The 17,761-nt window shown below is 42.5% G+C and overlaps 1 protein-coding gene across 3 annotated transcripts in view; it reads right to left on the bottom strand.

Moving 5' to 3' along the window:
• Positions 1–17,761, bottom strand: part of TPCN2 (two pore segment channel 2) — a 58,115-nt gene that overhangs the window by 37,773 nt on the left and 2,581 nt on the right. For 2 of the 3 annotated variants that reach the window (XM_077818503.1, XM_077818502.1), the window contains exons 2-6: positions 13,740–13,804; positions 12,982–13,058; positions 10,629–10,806; positions 5,670–5,786; positions 1,798–1,904 (exon numbers count right to left, since the gene is read on the bottom strand). In XM_077818503.1, the coding sequence (XP_077674629.1) occupies positions 1,798–1,904; positions 5,670–5,786; positions 10,629–10,806; positions 12,982–13,058; positions 13,740–13,804 (544 nt within the window). Of the gene's footprint in view, positions 1–1,797; positions 1,905–5,669; positions 5,787–10,628; positions 10,807–12,970; positions 13,059–13,739; positions 13,805–17,761 lie in introns of all 3 variants that reach the window. The other variant, XM_077818504.1, reaches the window with a different exon arrangement.

Below are 17,761 nucleotides of genomic sequence, written 5' to 3'. Positions count from 1 at the left end.
AATATGAGATTTGGACATTGGACGATGACCCATGAACTGAATTCTAAAGGAACTCTTTGCAACTACAAAGCTCACCATCCCTGCTGTGAATCTGAACCTCAATGAGTTGAACTCATGTCTGTATGTATACTGATCTTTTAACCATACTCTCTCTCTTTTGTTTTTTAGTAAATTTTAGTTTAGTTAATAAGAATTGGCTGTAGCATGTATTTGGGTAAGATCTGAAACATTCATTAACCTAGGAGGTAATGTGTCCGGTACTTTGGGATTGGTAGAACCTTTTCTTTTATATGATGAAATAAGATTTACAGAAATTTTCATTATATTTGACGTGGGTACCTGGATGGAGACCAGAGGCTGGATCACTTTAAGGGAACTGTGTTGTTTGGACTTCTGAGTAACCCGTAAGGTAATAAAGAAGCTGTTTTATGCTGGCTTGGTAAATCTAAGTATTGGAATAGCCACCAGCTTTATGGGGATTGTCTGTCCCATTCTTTCCATTTCCCTCTAATTGAGTGACCACAGCTGGCTCCCCACTAGGACCCCAGTCACAATAGTACTTTCAGTATAAAAAGATCTGTATGAGTACCAAGTATTATATAAAAGTGTGAGAGACAAACACGTTCACATGCACAAATCATCACTACTGCTACTTGTTTTATAGGCACCACATGCTTGCTGGCAAGACTTAAAATAGACAAGTGATCTGATACTGAGAAGTGATCATACCCACAACTCTCAGGATAAGGTACACAATCACCAGGCCTCAAGCTCCCAGAAAGGAAGTGAAACTTTGAGAACCTTTGGCCATTGTGATGGGAAGCATAGTAACATGCATATTTAAAACAAGCAACCAACCTAACGAACCCTAAAAGCCTACCAAAACAAAACACTCCACTGCTCATGCCTCTCCCCCAGGAAGAGGAAGAGAAAACAAACAACACATGACAGTTGCAGATTTAGGCCTTGTCTACACTACAAAATTAAGGCGACCTAAGATGGGTCGACGTACAGCCACTGCAGTAATTACTGCAATGGTTCATGTCCACTCTACACCCCCTCTGTTGGTGGTGCATGTCTTCACTAGGAGCGCTTCCATCGACTTAACTGTGTGGGACATTGTGGGGCACTGAAAGCTGGAGCACACACACACCCTTGCCAGGGTAGAAGGTTCCAACTATGACCCCCATGCAGGGCTGACAGCTGGGACTGTTAACCCTGGGGTAAGGGGGCTCCAGCTGTAAGCCATGTGTGGGGCTGATAGCCAACAGGCAAAGTAAGTAACACAGTGTCTGCACAGACACCGTGTCACCCTAACTACATCAGCCTAAGCACTATGCCCCTCACGGAGGTAGAGCTATTAGGTCGGTGTAGTGGGTGACTTAAATCAGCGGGAGCAACGTTGTAGTCTAGACACCGACAGAGTTAGGTCGACCTAACTCTGTAGTGTAGACCAACCCCTAGTCACATAACTTAATGCACTACTGGAAGGCACTCAAATACTACGTTGATAAGCGCAGTATGAGAAACTATACAGAACAGAATTAGCTCACCTCACCACTTGGGTAACATTTAAGTTACTGCATAGATAATTTTCCCAGCTATAGGTAGGCCACAGCCTGCTCCTGTAAGGGATTTTCTTTCATCCGCTCAGTGGCTAATCATTTACCTAGCTGGTCTCTCTCAACATAGAACCTGTCCAGACTCCACACTCCCAGAATAATGAGACTACCTAAAAAGCATGTTCAGGTACAAGGCTGCAACAGATCTGAGGGAAATTACTGTGCTGTTACCTACCTTGCCATTTCTGGCAGAGTGCTGTTGATGCATTTTAATGTCTTTTTCATCATAGAGGAGTTCTGAAGGAGAAAGAAGGGCCGGAGAATTCGTCTTATTCTTATAGTCTGTGAAAATAAAATAGTGGATTTGGTATTGAGCCCTACGAAGTTTCACACAGCAGACACCACTAATTTTTTAGGCATTTTTGTCAGAAAAGATGAAGAAAAAGATGGGTTTCCAGAAATAATGACTCTTCATAAAAGGAATTTTTATTATGCAACAGCTAAACCCAGTCCAAAGTTCAGACAATAACTGAAGGCGATTAGAATACTTTGTACTTCTAAAGCCCCTTGTACACAAGGATCTCAGATTGTTTTACAAACACTCATGAATTAGTCTTCCATCATCTTGCAAGGCACCTATTGATCATTCGTTTCATTTTACAGCCAGGTAAACTGAGGCTCACAAAGGTTAAGGGTGGAATTTTCAAAGCAGCTAATACATAACCTGCTCCAGGACACAGAGTGAATCAGTGGCTGAGCATGCTATTACCCTGGATTTTTGACTCAGTCCCTTGTTCTAACCATTAGTTGTCAAACCCTTACCAAGTACATGATTTTACAAAGCTTTATTCTGCAAGCAAAAGGCAACTTGTATTGCACACAGGGGAAAGCAACTTACAAAAATCTAGTGTTTTTTTTAAAATCAGCCTTTATGTAAATATTTTTTTAAACAAATTCTTTAATTTTTTTGAAGTGATCCTCAAAAGGGAAAATAGTTTTGTCATCTGATTTTTTTTATTATATATGAACACAGTAACTTTTCATGCTGTATTTATCTTTTACTTCTGCTTCCCCTCTCCCCTACAGACCTTTTTTAGATTAGAAATATAAAGTCTTTACTTCTCTGATTTTGCTGAAGGACTCCTTAGGCCACTGAAAAATCATCAGGATCACTACAAGGATGAGGGATGGAGGTAAACATACCATTTTAGACACACACGGTTTTCTTTAGTTTACAGACAGTTGGGTCCAGGATTTGTACATTAGGGTGCATCAGGTTTTCCCAAAAAGCTTTTCTATACACAAAAACTATACCATTTTAACTATACCTATATAGTGAAAGTAGTACAAGCCCACCACCACCGAAGATTGGATGCAGCTATATTGGTATAAAGGAGCTTATCCCAGTATAGCTCATTCCCATAAAAGGAGGAGAATAGGTTATAATAAGATAGAGCACTAATGTGCAGATTTAACTCTTTCAGTAGAAAAATCACAAAATGTACAAAAACTATGTACAGACCAGGCCTAAATATTAACAATGGTTTGGATTCAGAAGCAGTTGCTAGCCAATATAGAGACTAACTTGCATTAACTTGATGCAGCAACAAAACAAGACATTTACCTCATTCCCTCAACCAGGGTTTTGGTCTGATGCCTTTTTTGTTGTTATTATTATTGTATTTAAACCTGCTTCAAAAGTATGCAGCATTGGTACCAGCATATTAGCAAGACAAGGTGGATGAGGTAATATCTTTTATTGGACCAACTTCTGTTGGTGAGACACACAGAGCTCTTCTTCAGGTCTGGGAAACGTACTCCGAGGCTATGTCTACACTACGCAGATTTTAGCAACATAGCTGTGCCACTAAAAGACGCACAGTGTAGCTGCTGTTTGTCAGTAGGAGAGCGCTCTCCTGCCGACAAAGCGTTGTTCACACCAGTGCTTGTCATCAACTTTTGTCTTTCAGGGTGGTGGTATTTTTTTAACACCTCTGAACGACAAAAGTTTTGTCTCTCACTTTCCAGTGTATACAAAGCCTGAGTGCCACAGCTAAATACAAAGTGGAACAGATTGTTTAGCATAAGTAGTTAACACGTATTTCAAGGGTCCATTCAAGATGAAGTGACCCGTTAACACCCCTCTTGTCACAGGAGGGGACGGGGGGGGGGGCTGTTAGTGGGTTACAGATTGTTGTAATAAGTCATAATTCCAGTGTCTTTATTAAGTCCATTAAAAGAACGAGGAGCACTTGTGGCACCTTAGAGACTAACAAATTTTTTTGAGCCTAAGCTTTTGAGGGCTAAAGCCCACTTCATCAGATGCATGCAGTGGAAAATACAGTAGGAAGATATATATACAGAGAACATGAAAAAATGGAGGTTGCCATACCAACTCTAAGGAGAGTAATCAATTAAGGTGAGCTATTATCAGCAGGAAGAAAAAAACTTTTTGTAGTGATAATCAGGATGGCCCATTTCAAACAGTTGACAAGAAGGCTGAGTAACAGTAGGGGGAAAATTAATTTCCAGTGTCTAGCAAAGTTATGAATTTAAGCTCCCAAGCTTGTCTTTTGAAAGTGTTGTGCAAGTTTCCTCTGAAGATGGGGTTTGATGAGTCAGATATAGAACTCACACACAAAAAATGATAAAGGACAAAAAACACTATCACCCACGGGTGAACACTCTTCACAGAACGATTACTCCATATCTGAACTCTCAATCCTCATCCTCAAAGTAAACTTGCACAACATCTTCAAAAGAAGAGCTTTCATTCATAACTTTGCTAGACACTAGAAATCACAAACTTAATAAACACATTGGATTTATAGTTTACTATAACAATCTGTAACCCACTAATCCCCTCTTTTTTAGTCCTATGATTGCAGCTAACTGGCACTTCACCTTGGTCTCTTACAATATGGGTAAACTATTTATGCTAAACAATCTGTTCCATCATGTATTTAGCTGTGACATTCTGATTACCTTTCCCAGACCTGAAGAAGAGCTCTGTGTAGCTCAAAAGCTTATCTCTTTCATGAAGAGAAATTGGTCCAATAGAAGATATTACTTCACCCACCTTGTTTCTCAGGTAAAATATAAAAAAAGAAGCTAGCTGGGACAGCAGAACACTCCTGCTTCATATGCAAGTTCAGCTGTTATGTCCATTCAACATTAAAAATTCTTTCTTTGCCACTGCACCAGTATCCTAGTCACTAAAATATGCATTACAAAATTGTGAGGCTAACAGTTTAACACTAACAGTGCCAACTGCATTCAACCCCTGGCTACTCCTGCAAATGACCTGAAGCAAGGTTTACATGCTTTGCTGGGGGTGGGTGAGTCGTGTTTGACAATGGCTTTGGCACAGGAATCTGCATTAACACAAAATGCAAAACTCCAACCTCATTCTCTTCCTGTACGTTTGAATATTTTGTAATCACTGATTGATGATGATTCAGTGCGAGTGACTTACAGCCAGGGGAGCTGTTGCACAGTGGAGGAAGATGAGTGAAAAGCTAGGTTACTATCATTAGGATATGTGTGTTTAGAAGCATATCACAAGATTTTTGATCATATTGCTCTTGTAAAGTCACATGGTTAAAATGACTGCAACTCCCTCTGAAAACGCAAGATTTGGCACTATATTTATCTCGACATTTTGAAATGGAGGGCTGGCCATGGGCAGCTACCCTCCGTAAATCCTACACAGTTAAATCCAATGGAAAATTCTGTCCTCTCCCTCCTGCAAAATGAAATTTCTGCTAATGGCCAGATTCTTTTCTATTCCATTCAAATTATCACAAAGACTACTTATACTGGCAAAGCTTTATTTAATTTTACAGAAAGCATTACATCCTTTATTGAGAAACTCAAATTAAGAGTCCCTAAAGACTAGCTTTGCTACAGCAGGTGTTTCCTAATGTCTCATTATGCTCACTCCAGCAGCAAACACAAGACAATAAAAGCAAGACTCCCCACCCTGCACTGAAATTTTTAGGCACCACACAGTCCAGGCCCTCCTAACTGCCTTCCCTGCAGTAATTCCCTCCCTGCCACAAGCCTGCTGATAGTTTGGGGAGGGATGGAAGTAACAACAGTTCTTACCTCTGTACAAGAAAAGCTCAGTGACACAGTCCAGTCGATAAGGGAAACCACCAGTGTCAGGATATAAGCCAGCAGCCATTTCGTTTTCCGAAATTCTTCCCAACCAATTAAATAACTCTGGAAGGCAAACAAAATTTAAACATCTGTTAAACCGTAACAAGTTGAGTAGGGGGTAAACTGAAAAGGAAACTGATCCAAATACACTGTCAAAGATGTGTTATTTTTAAGGGTATGTCTACACTGGCAGAGTTACAGCGCCGCTCAGAGAGCACTGAAGGGAAACTGCTGTTGCGTGTTAATGCTGTCAGCTGTCTGCACAATAGCAAGTTCACACTTGCGGTGCTTGCAGCAGTATTCGGAGCGGTGCACTCTGGGCAGCTATCCCACAGAGCTTCTCTTCCTCTTCTGCCACTAAGAGTTCTGGGAAGGCGGAGGGGATCGCAGGGCAACCTGGGACCTGTACCAATGCCCTGTGATGCATTGCTTCACATCCCAGCAATCCCTGTGCTTCCGTCCGCATTTGGCACATTCTTTCAACAGTTTGTGTACTGCACGCTCTGCCTCTTTGGTCTGCAGGAATGGATCCCGCACTGTTTATCAATATGCTGCTCACTCTCACTAACAGCAGTGAGATATCTTCCATAATGAACACAGCCTGTGGAAAATGTGGGGACAGGAATGATTATAAGGCGCCCCCCCCCCTCCCCCCAGTGCTGGCTCTCCCCAAGAGCCACGTGCCCCACGTACAGTATGGTCCTGGAACACTGATTTCCCCTGCCCCAACTCTCCATTTTGGAAGTCTTGTGGCTCATGTGTGCTTGCCTGGGGTCAGCCAGTTAGTGACAGGTTTGAGAATAGTGGCCGTGTTTTAAATCAGTGGTCTGTGTGTTGCAAATAATACTACTTCTGTAAAATGTTGCATTTTGGCTTCACAGATGTGACCTGGGGAGCCCAGCCTCCCTCTGTTATCGCCAGCTGAATGCTGTGCAGAATTAAAAAGTGGCCATGAAGAACTAAGGAGGACTTGCTGCACGATGTCATGATGCACTCCGCAGCCGAAAAACAAGAATTGAAGGAGTGGCAGGACACCGAGAAGAGGGACCGAAAGGAGAATGTGGTGCGCCAGAACGAAGCCACGGAGCAGCTCTTACACATTATGGAGCGCCAAGCAGACATGCTCCAGGAGCCACTAACACTGCAAACTGAGCAGCTCCGCACCTGCCCTCCCCGGCAGCTGTTGTTGCAAAACTCTTTCCCATGCGCCCCCCAGACACTGCCAACACACCTCTTATCAACCTCCTGGCTCCAGTCTGTACTCGCTGCATTCAACTCCTGCCCCGTCACAGTCCAGCCTTGCGGACTCCCAGTACCCACTGCACTCAACACCCGTCCCTCTGCAGTTTAGCCCTGCTGAAGTACAGTACCTGCTGCACTGTACTCCAAAGGAGAGGCTGGATATGATACCTGGACATACACAAATCTTTAACCATCCCGGGACCCCACCTACTGCTGGGACCCTCCCTTCTCCCATCCCCCTCAGTGCTGATGTATGTTTTTGTTTCTCTCTCCTCTGGCTGTTGTTTTTTTAATAAAATAATTCTTTTGGTTTGAAAGTAATCTTTATTACATTAATTGAAAGCAAACAGAGCCCTGCAAAGCAACAGGCAATTTTCTTACACCTTCAAAGTGCATCATCTACACCAATCACAATCGTCTCCTAGCATTACAAGCACTGCATTCCCGAGCATAGCAACAAATATTAGTGGCTTTCAGCTTCAGATTGCTGCCTCAAGGCATCCCTGATCCTTATGGCCCACACGCACCCCTCTGATAGCTCTGGTCTCTGGATGTACAAATTCAGCCTCCAGGCACTGAACCTCAGCGGTCCAGCCCTGAGTGAAACTTTCACTCTTCCCTTCACAAATATTATGGAGCGTACAGCATGCAGCTATAAGCATAGGAATATTGTCATCGGCCAGGTCCAGCTTCCCACAGAGGCAGCACCAGCAGGCCTTTAAACAGCCAAAAGCACACTCAACACCCATTCTGCACTTGCTCAGCCTGTTGAACCACTCCTTGCTGCTGTCAAGGTGCCCCATGCATGACTTCATAAGCCACAGCATTAAGGGGTAGGCAGGGTCTCCCAGGATCACAATGGGCATTTTGACTTCCCCTAGGGTGATCTTCTGGTCCAAAAAGAAAGTTCCTGCTTGCAGCTTCCTGAACAGCTCAGTGTTCCAAAAGATCCGTGCATTGTGCACCTTTCAGGACCAGCCTGAGTTAATGTCCATGAAACACCCACGGTGATCTACAAGCACCTGGAGAACCATTGAGAAATACCCTTTATGATTAATGTACTCAGTGGCTAGGTGGTCTGGCTAGGTGCCAGAACTGGAATATGCGTGCCATCTATCACCCCTCTGCAGTTAGGGAAGCCCATTTGTAAGCCATCCACAATGTCACGCACGTTGCCCAGAGTCATGGTTTTTCGGAGCAGGATGCGATTAATGGCCCTGCATACTTCCATCAACATGAGTCCAACGGTCGACTTTCCCAGTCCGAACTGGTTAGCGACCGATTGGTAGCAGTCTGGAGTAGCCAGTTTCCACAGTGCAATCGCCATGCGCTTCTCCAACGACGGGGGAGCTCTCATTTTCATGTCCTTGCGCCACAGGGCTGGGGTGAGCTCATCACACAGGCCCATGAATGTGGCTTTCCTCATCCGAAAGTTCTGCAGCCACTGCTCATCATCCCAAACGTGCATGACGATGTGATCCCACCACTCAGTGCTTATTTTCCAAGCCCAAAAGAAGCATTCCACTGTGGTCAGCACCTCCGTGAATGCCACAAGCAATCTCGTGTCGTAACTGCTATGCGTTGCGAGATCAATGTCGCACTCTTCTTGCCTTTATAGTTTAGGGAATAACTTGGTGAGCAGAAAATCACGGGAGGGTCTTCTCCAAGACTGCGGCTTCCACCCTGACCCTTTTGCAGCTCGCCTGTGTGCAGCAATGGTGTCCCCCCAGGCCCCCAGTGACAGCAGAGTGGTGCAGGAAAGTTACCCTTAATGGGGCAAGAAACAAAGCAGCTCTGCCAAAGAACCTGCAGCAGCAGATTGCCCAGTATCTCCATGAGCGTTTCCTGGAGATCTCTGATGCAGATTCCTGTGAACTGAGGGAGTCAATGAACACCCTGTTCCAGCGCTTAGACTAGGCATGTGGTGGTATGTGCATCATACCGACACAAGCCTGCTTTCTGCAATCCTCCTGCCCCCAACAACTCGCTTCAGCGATTCCCAAATCAAAGTCACTTACCAGGGGCCTCCTCTCCTGTTTGTGCTTCGCCAAGATCCGACAGCTGTGACTGCCTAGCCTCCTGAGAGGTAGAGAAAAGCTCTGGGCTGCATGCATCTCTGACCTCCAAGTCGTCCTCTGCCTCTGGGTCCCCATCCCTCCACATCCTTGTCCAAGATTTCCTCCTCCTGGTTCGGTCCACTCTCGACTGGCAGGCGAGCCACCGAAGTATGCACAGTGGCCTTCGCAGTGGAGGTGGAGTCGCCACCAAGTACTGCGTCCAGCTTTTTGTAGAACCGGCAGCTCATGGGCGCAGCACCGGAGTGGCGACTTGCCTCCCGCGCCTTGTGGTAGGCATTCCACAGCTCCTTCACTTCGACCCTGCACTGCAGTGTGTCCCAGTCATGACCCCTTTCTGCCACGCACCGTGAAATCTGTCAGTAGGTGTCATAATTCCTACGGCTGGGGTGCAGCTGGGACTGAACAGCCTCCTCTCCCCAAATGCTGATGAGATCCAGCAGCTTGGCATTGCTCCAAGTGGGGGATCGCCTGGTGCATGGAGCAGGCTTGCTCACCTGGAAAGATGCACTGAGACCACCGCACGCATCACTGAGCAAACAGGAAGGGGACTTTCAAAATTCCCAAGGAATTTACGAAGTGGGGATGACGGTTGGTCACCTGACGGCAGGGCAGTAGAGTTCAAACCGATGGCCAGAGAGGCGAGAACAGGCATTGTGGGACGCTTCCCAAAGGCCAGTCACAGCACTGTAATTGACCAGGGTGTCTACACTGGCACCGTGGTGCTGTATCCCCAGCGCAGAAAACTGTATACCTCTCATCGGCGTGGTTTGTTTAGAGCACTGCAACTGCGCAGTTTCTGCTCACTCAGTGGCTTGGCAGTGTGTACACCATGGGAGTTACAACGCAGAAATCTGCTTTACTGCACAGAAACTTGCCAGTGTAGACAAAGCCTCAGTCTTTGTTGCAAATATTTCCCACGGAATGTGGCAAAAACACCTTACACTGAATCCTAGAATTCTTCTACTAGCGGAGCTAAGTAAGAGTCAACAGAAGTTGCAGGTGCTCCTCACCTCTTTGAGTAAACCATATATATACACACATATATATACACACATACACACACACACACACGGTAAATATCTGTGTAGTGATCAAAATGCTGATCCTTCAAAAACAGGAAGCACTTAAGGGTTCAAACTTCAGAAATTAGTCTGAATCTGAGCAAACTGGATCATTTAGGGCCCAATTCTACAACCCGAACAAAAATAGCAAGAATACCTGGCCAAATAAGGTCAGCCAGATCTGGCCCTTAGCAACACAATTATCAATTTATTTACTGTCAGTGAACAGCTGTCTGAATTTAAGGAAATATGGTTGTATTTCTTGGAAATGTATGACTAGTATCTCCCTAATTTTGAAGTGTTTTTGCACTGTTTTTATACATCAATGTGAAGTTGCATTTTTTCCAAAATTTAAGATATAAACACCACAAATTCAAAAACTGCAAACCTCAATATCCCTTCAAATCACACCATCTCCCAAAATATAAAGGAGGGACAGACATCACTTTGACCGAGTCTATCATAAATATGCTGAGCAAGCACACATGCTTCTTACATACTGTACAGACCATGACTCTGCTCACCTTCCCAGAGACGTCAGCTATAAAGACGAGGAAACAAAGCAGCTCTATACTTTCAGTCAGGCCACAAGGAGGCTCCCAGGCTGTGCCGCGATATCGTACATCCGACGTGATCGTGAGCGAAGAAGGGGTTTCAATGAAAGCCAGAGCCAGGATTAGAGTAATGGTGAGACTCAAAACCCTGGAAGGGTGGGGAACATAAAGACAGGAATTAAAGGGCGCAGACACCGATGACAAAATTAAATGAGATCAGAAGGATATCAAATTTCATAATGGTATTAAGCTTAATGCATATAGTGGACACCATCTGAAAGCACTATATCACACCTCTAAGCAGTACAGGACTTTTGTCTGCATTTAGAATAAAAAGGCTGGCCTCAAACCAAATACCACAGCTTGGAAAATGTTGGACTTTTAATAGCACCCACTGGAAAACAGATGAGCTAGAAGACACACAGTTGCTGCTGCTTAATTAAATGCTAATAACAAATACAAGTTTGAATAACTGTAGTGTATGATCCTGCAAACCCTTAATTCCTGCAAACAGTCTTTACTCATGTGACTAGCCCCACGGAATTCTATAGAGCTATCTGCAGGAGTAAGAGTTTACAATACTTCTTACTGTCCATTCTCATCACTTGCACACTTATTCTTCATTTTGATTTGCTGAAAAAGTTTGTTTGGGAATGTCATAAATATAAAGGGAAGGGTAAACCCCTTTGAAATCCCTCCTGGCCAAGGGAAAGCTCCTCTCACCTGTAAAGGGTTAAGAAGCTAAAGGTAACCTCGCTGGCACCTGACCAAAATGACCAATGAGGAGACAAGATACTTTCAAAAGCTGGGAGGAGGGAGAGAAACAAAGGGTCTGTGTCTGTCTTATGCTGGTCTTTGCCAGGGATAGACCAGGAATGGAGTCTTAGAACTTTTAGTAAGTAATCTAGCTAGGTATGTGTTAGATTATGATTTCTTTAAATGGCTGAGAAAAGAATTGTGCTGAATAGAGTAACTATTTCTGTCTGTGTATCGTTTTTGTAACTTAAGGTTTTGCCTAGAGGGGTTCTCTATGTTTTTGAATCTAATTACCCTGTAAGATATCTACCATTCTGATTTTACAGGGGGGATTTCTTTATTTCTATTTACTTCTATTTTTATTAAAAGTCTTCTTGTAAGAAAACTGAATGCTTTTTCATTGTTCTCAGATCCAAGGGTTTGGGTCTGTGGTCACCTATGCAAATTGGTGAGGCTTTTTATCCAACATTTCCCAGGAAAGGGGGGGTGCAAGTGTTGGGAGGATTGTTCATTGTTCTTAAGATCCAAGGGTCTGGGTCTGTAGTCACCTAGGCAAATTGGTGAGGCTTTTTACCAAACCTTGTCCAGGAAGTGGGGTGCAAGGTTTTGGGGGGAAGGACGCGTCCAAACAGCTCTTCCCCAGTAACCAGTATTAGTTTGGTGGTGGTAGCGGCCAGTCCAAGGACAACGGGGGGAATATTTTGTACCTTGGGGAAGTTTTGACCTAAGCTGGTAAAGATAAGCTTAGGAGGTTTTTCATGCAGGTCCCCACATCTGTACCCTAGAGTTCAGAGTGGGGGAGGAACCTTGACATGATCCCACCGCTGCCACAATGAACAATCCTCCCAACACTTGCACCCCCCCTTTCCTGGGAAATGTTGGATAAAAAGCCTCACCAATTTGCATAGGTGACCACAGACCCAAACCCTTGGATCTGAGAACAATGAAAAAGCATTCAGTTTTCTTACAAGAAGACTTTTAATAAAAATAGAAGTAAATAGAAATAAAGAAATCCCCCCTGTAAAATCAGAATGGTAGATATCTTACAGGGTAATTAGATTCAAAAACATAGAGAACCCCTCTAGGCAAAACCTTAAGTTACAAAAAAGATACACAGACAGAAATAGTTATTCTATTCAGCACAATTCTTTTCTCAGCCATTTAAAGAAATCATAATCTAACACATACCTAGCTAGATTACTTACTAAAAGTTCTAAGACTCCATTCCTGGTCTATCCCTGGCAAAGACCAGCATAAGACAGACACAGACCCTTTGTTTCTCTCCCTCCTCCCAGCTTTTGAAAGTATCTTGTCTCCTCATTGGTCATTTTGGTCAGGTGCCAGCGAGGTTACCTTTAGCTTCTTAACCCTTTACAGGTGAGAGGAGCTTTCCCTTGGCCAGGAGGGATTTCAAAGGGGTTTACCCTTCCCTTTATATTTATGACAGGGAATAAAACAACAAGTATTATATTAGCTACTCAAACTAACAAAAAAGAAAGACAAGAAGTCATTTCAAAACCCACTGCTAAATGAGAGAGACAAAAAGAGCAGAATACCAAGTTCTCACCACTGGCAAATTTTTGAATAGTACCATCGATAAAGCCACAGCGATTTGGAGTCCACTCGGTGGTTTATGGAACGATACTGGAGGCAGGAGACAAAGCACAGAAAAGTAATTCAGACACTGCATTTGGTCTATACCTCAAAGAGGGAGAAAAAGCTATTTAAAACCTAATTTGAGACACTTTCAGCTTTATACTAAAACATAGAGGCAACGAAAAAAGAAAAATTACTGTTCATGTAAAGTGAAGTCCACCAATGACTACCCCTTAGCTTGCATATATGTGAAGAAAAAATGATATGGGAAAGAAATTGCTTTTATAAAGACCTCTTCATCCAAGGACCTCAAGACATGTTACTCTCATAAATTATACCTCAGCACCTATAGGAGGTAGACATCATTACTGCCATATATAGCTCAGTTAATTGAGGCACAGAGAGGCTAATTACCTTGCCTAAACCCGTGCAATTAGCCAATAACTGAGCAGGAAATAAAACTCAAGAGTTCTGACAGTAGTCTCCTGCTCTATTCATTAAACTCTCACCAAATAATTATTACCCTCACTTATTTAGCGTTCCTTCAATCAAAGTTTGTTCAAGATACCCTAAGTAAAGTAAATGTGGAATAAACAGATTCTGAAAATAAGAGCTAGCCTAAGAGCTGTGACTTCCATGACCTCCATGACTAAATTGTAGCCTTAATTTTAACATGTAACAAATACGCAGCACTGTAGGCACAGTAAGAAAGAAACAAATTCTATTTACCTGTATTGCATCTTCAATAAATACTACAGCTTGGTTTATGTAAAGATCATGGGCAGCTCCAGCAGCTGTGAGGTTAAAAGAAACAGCGGTCATTTATGTTACCTGGGCAATGCCTGCCGCACCAATTATTAATTATTATTTATGGTAGCAACTAGGCATCCCCATCACGGTCCAAGACCCCAGTGTGTTAGATGCTGTATAAAACACAAAACAAAAAGATAATCTGTGCCACAAAGAGTTTACAATATAGGTATAAGACAAGAGACAACAACGGAAAGGGGAGCACACAAAAATCAGATAATATAAGTCAGCACAATATGCAGAGATCTAAGCACACCAACTTGCTTACCATGGTCAAATTTTATCGTGTTTTTGAATGTGGATTATGAAGAGATGAAGCTTCCTTTCCTATCTTATAGACACTACCTTAACTGAGTGAATATGAAATAAAGAAATCTACTTTTCTTTTCACACTTCACTGCAGAATCTGTGAGTAAACCCAGCATAAACACAGACTAGTCTATATATACTCAATTTCACTTTCAGGTCCTCCTGTAGCTTGTTTCTAAAATGAAGTGGTTGGGTTACAAGATTCACAGGTCATTTGTTTCAGGAAGAGAGGGCAGGAAAAGAGCAACCTTTCCCCATCAAAATGTCAAAAGATGTCATATAAAAATAAACTTTTACAAAACCAAAGGCCAATAGAAAGGTTTCCAAAACTTAAATTTGGAAAAAAATTTGTCCGAACGGTGTCCCTACAATCCCCCATCTCCTGCAAAGAACAATGCCTCTCAACTTAACAAGGCCTAAATGTGGAATGCAATGTGTGGCAGTGTGGCAACGTGAGGTATACGAAAAAATTATTAATTCAGGAAATTTAAAATGCTTTGTCAGTCTTTAGACAGTTCTTTAGAGTAAATAGCTCTTTCTATAACCTTTTCATTATTTCTGATGTAAACATTTTCAACAAGGGGGCATAAAATTTGTGTGGACCATTGGTAACCCTGGGGCCAAAATGAACAATACTGCTCAAAATAAAGTATAAAAATCAGAGATATGTAGGGCTGGAAGGGACATCATTTAAGTCCAGCCCCTTAAGCTGAGGCAGGACCAAGTAAACCTACACCATCCCTGACAAGTGTTTATCTAATCTGTTCTGATGGGGATTCCACAACCTCTGTTGGCACTTAACTACCCTTATAGTTGGAAAGTTTTTCCTAATACCTAACATAAATCACCCTTGCTGCAGATTAAGCCCATTACAGTTCTTCTTGTCCAACCTTTAGTGGACATGGGGAACAACTGATCCCCATCCTCCTTGTGACACTCAATGTATCTGAAGACTTATCAGGTCCCTCCAGTCAGTCTTCTTTTCTTAAGACAAACATACCCAATTTTTTTTTTAACCTTTCCACCTAGGTCTGGTTTTCTAAACCTTTTATCATTTTTGTTGCTCTCCTCTGGACTCTCCAATTTGTCCTCATCTTTCCTAAAGTAAAGCACCTAGAACTGGGCACAGTACTCTAGCAGAGGCCTCACCAGTTGCTGAGTAGAGCAGGACAATTACCTCCCATATCTTACATAGTTAAGAGTCTGCAGGAAACCATAAAAAATAGGTAGTCATGGCTTTAAAAAAAAAATCTGGGAGATAAATTGTTTATAATACACTTGCTATTTGAACCCTCACTTACTCTGTAGGAATAATCTCAGTCCCTATTAATGTTACATACTCCCCCACACATGTGGTATAAGAATAAGATTCTTACATTTACACTGCACCTTTCACAACAAAGGACGGACACCAACATCTATCACAAACTATACACAGAGATTCACTGAAAATCAGCCATGTGTTGACAATGATGGTCACCATCAGCTGAACACTCCCATTCCCCCCACAACAGTATGGGGAATGGGAGAGGACATTATGGCCAAGAACACAAGGATAACCCCTCTTTCAAAAAGAACTTTAATGTCTATGCAAGCAGACAGGATTTCTATTTGCAAAGTCTATTCAAAAGACACACACATCCACACATCGAAGGCTTCTCTATAAAGGGAAATTTACTGGCATTACTATTGTTAATTATTTTTATTACCAGTCTCTGGAAGCCCAAGTCCTGGGCCAGTATCCTATTGTGCTAGGCACTGTAAAAACACAGAACATACTGGCATAGCTTTACTGCTATAGTTATAATTCCCCATTTGGACACTCTTATTCAGAGTAATAGTGGCCTTTTTTCAGTTTACTTGATGTTGCTAAATTATATTGATAATTGTATCATGCCAGTAAGTTGCCCCATGTAGACATTAAGCTCTGAGTAACTTACATAGCACTCAGTGTCAGGATTTCTTTGTCAGGATTTGAGTATTTGATTCCCAGAAGCCTACTGTTTTGCTGACAAAAACATCCCCTCCAGTGCAAGGGCTCATAGAGAGGTTAATCAGAGAAAAGGAAAAGTGAAATAAATCCTGTTGGAATGATTTCTAAGTGACTGACTCTTACCTAGTTGTTATTACAGGCACAAAGGGCTGCATTTCCAGTCAGCAAAAATCAGAGATAAAGAAAATCAGAACAATTCCTATTTAATAGAGTCTCAGCCAAATTCCTTTTTGGTAGCATCTATAGTCCAACACAACTTCAGTCTGTTATGCAGATTTACATTTTTTAAAAAGATAAATAGCTTCAAAATTCTAGGCCTGACCTTGATCCCACTGAACTCAATGGAATGGTGCCACAGATTGAAATGGGAGAAGGACTGGGTCCTCTCTTTTTATATCTACCCACAGCTTTTATTACTACATCCACCAGGGCAGGATCCAAAACAAGGGAAAAACTGACAGCAAGTAATGAAGTAAAATAAAGCATCACTACATAACCGTTATATTATCATAGCAATGTAGGACTGCAAGAGACCTTGATAGGTCATCTAGACCAGAACCCTTCACCAAGGCAGGACTAAGTATTATCTAGACAGGTTAGACAAATGCTTGTCAGGGTTTGTTCTTAAAAACCTCCAATAACAGAGATTCCACAACCATTCTAGGTGATTTGTTCTTGTGTTTAAATACCTTGACAGTTAGGAGGTTTTTCCTAATGTCTAACCTAAATCCCCCTTGCTGCAATTTAAGCCCATTATGAAATTATCAATCCAAAATTAATTAACAAAGTCTGCAGTAAGTTATATATACAGCAAGAGTGAAGAATGAGCACTTCCACCTTTATTTTGACTATATGCCTTTGGCATCAAGGAATCTTTGATTGCCCCAGTAATTAATCCAGTAAAGGGAATCAGAAACAGTCCATGCCTGTGGGGGAGGAGGAGAAGTCTCTCCCTCAGAGAGCAAATGACGATGGGGCTCAGAGACACACATAATACACGCTAGTAACAGGTTCTAGAGCCTGAATTTAAAAAGAGAAGATGCCATCTCCCCTGACGTTCCTATAGCCGACAGAAGTTCAGTACCAGCACCTCCAAACTATCCCTGCAGGACATAGCAGTCAAGGAGGCTGACTGGGACGTTATGAGAAAAAAATTGATCCCATAGGTAGTATAGCTTTGCCCACATCCCTGGTTCAAAAGCATAACGCATCACTAAGCAATATGCACCACTGAATTGAATTCCCAGATGACTGATTTGAATAGCATTCAATTTCCTAAGAGGTTAGCAAACAATTTAAAACTGTCACCGCATATTTGTGTGTAACAACCACATCTTTCTTAAACAGACCCTGACATCACCCATGAAGACAAATGCAACAGAGATTAAATTGCTTTACAAAAAAACAGAGGCTGCTTTCAAACTGCAGAAAAGGCCTTCAGTAGTCTTATCTTTTTAAATCGTAGATTCCCCATTTAAGTGACCACAGAATAATAATGCCAAAGTTGATTACAGGAATACTGTCAGGAACTGGGGAAAGAGGGAGGAACAGTTAGGATGGGATTTTTAAAAGCACCCAGCACTGACTTAATTCTGCTCCCACAGATTTCAGTGGAAGTAGTGTTAAGTCAATGCTGAGC

Source organism: Eretmochelys imbricata, chromosome 6, assembly GCF_965152235.1.
Source record: "Eretmochelys imbricata isolate rEreImb1 chromosome 6, rEreImb1.hap1, whole genome shotgun sequence".
In the NCBI taxonomy this organism is placed as follows: domain Eukaryota; kingdom Metazoa; phylum Chordata; order Testudines; family Cheloniidae; genus Eretmochelys; species Eretmochelys imbricata.
The sequence above is the reverse complement of the archived record's forward strand: the minus strand, read 5'-3'. Positions and strand labels throughout refer to the sequence as shown.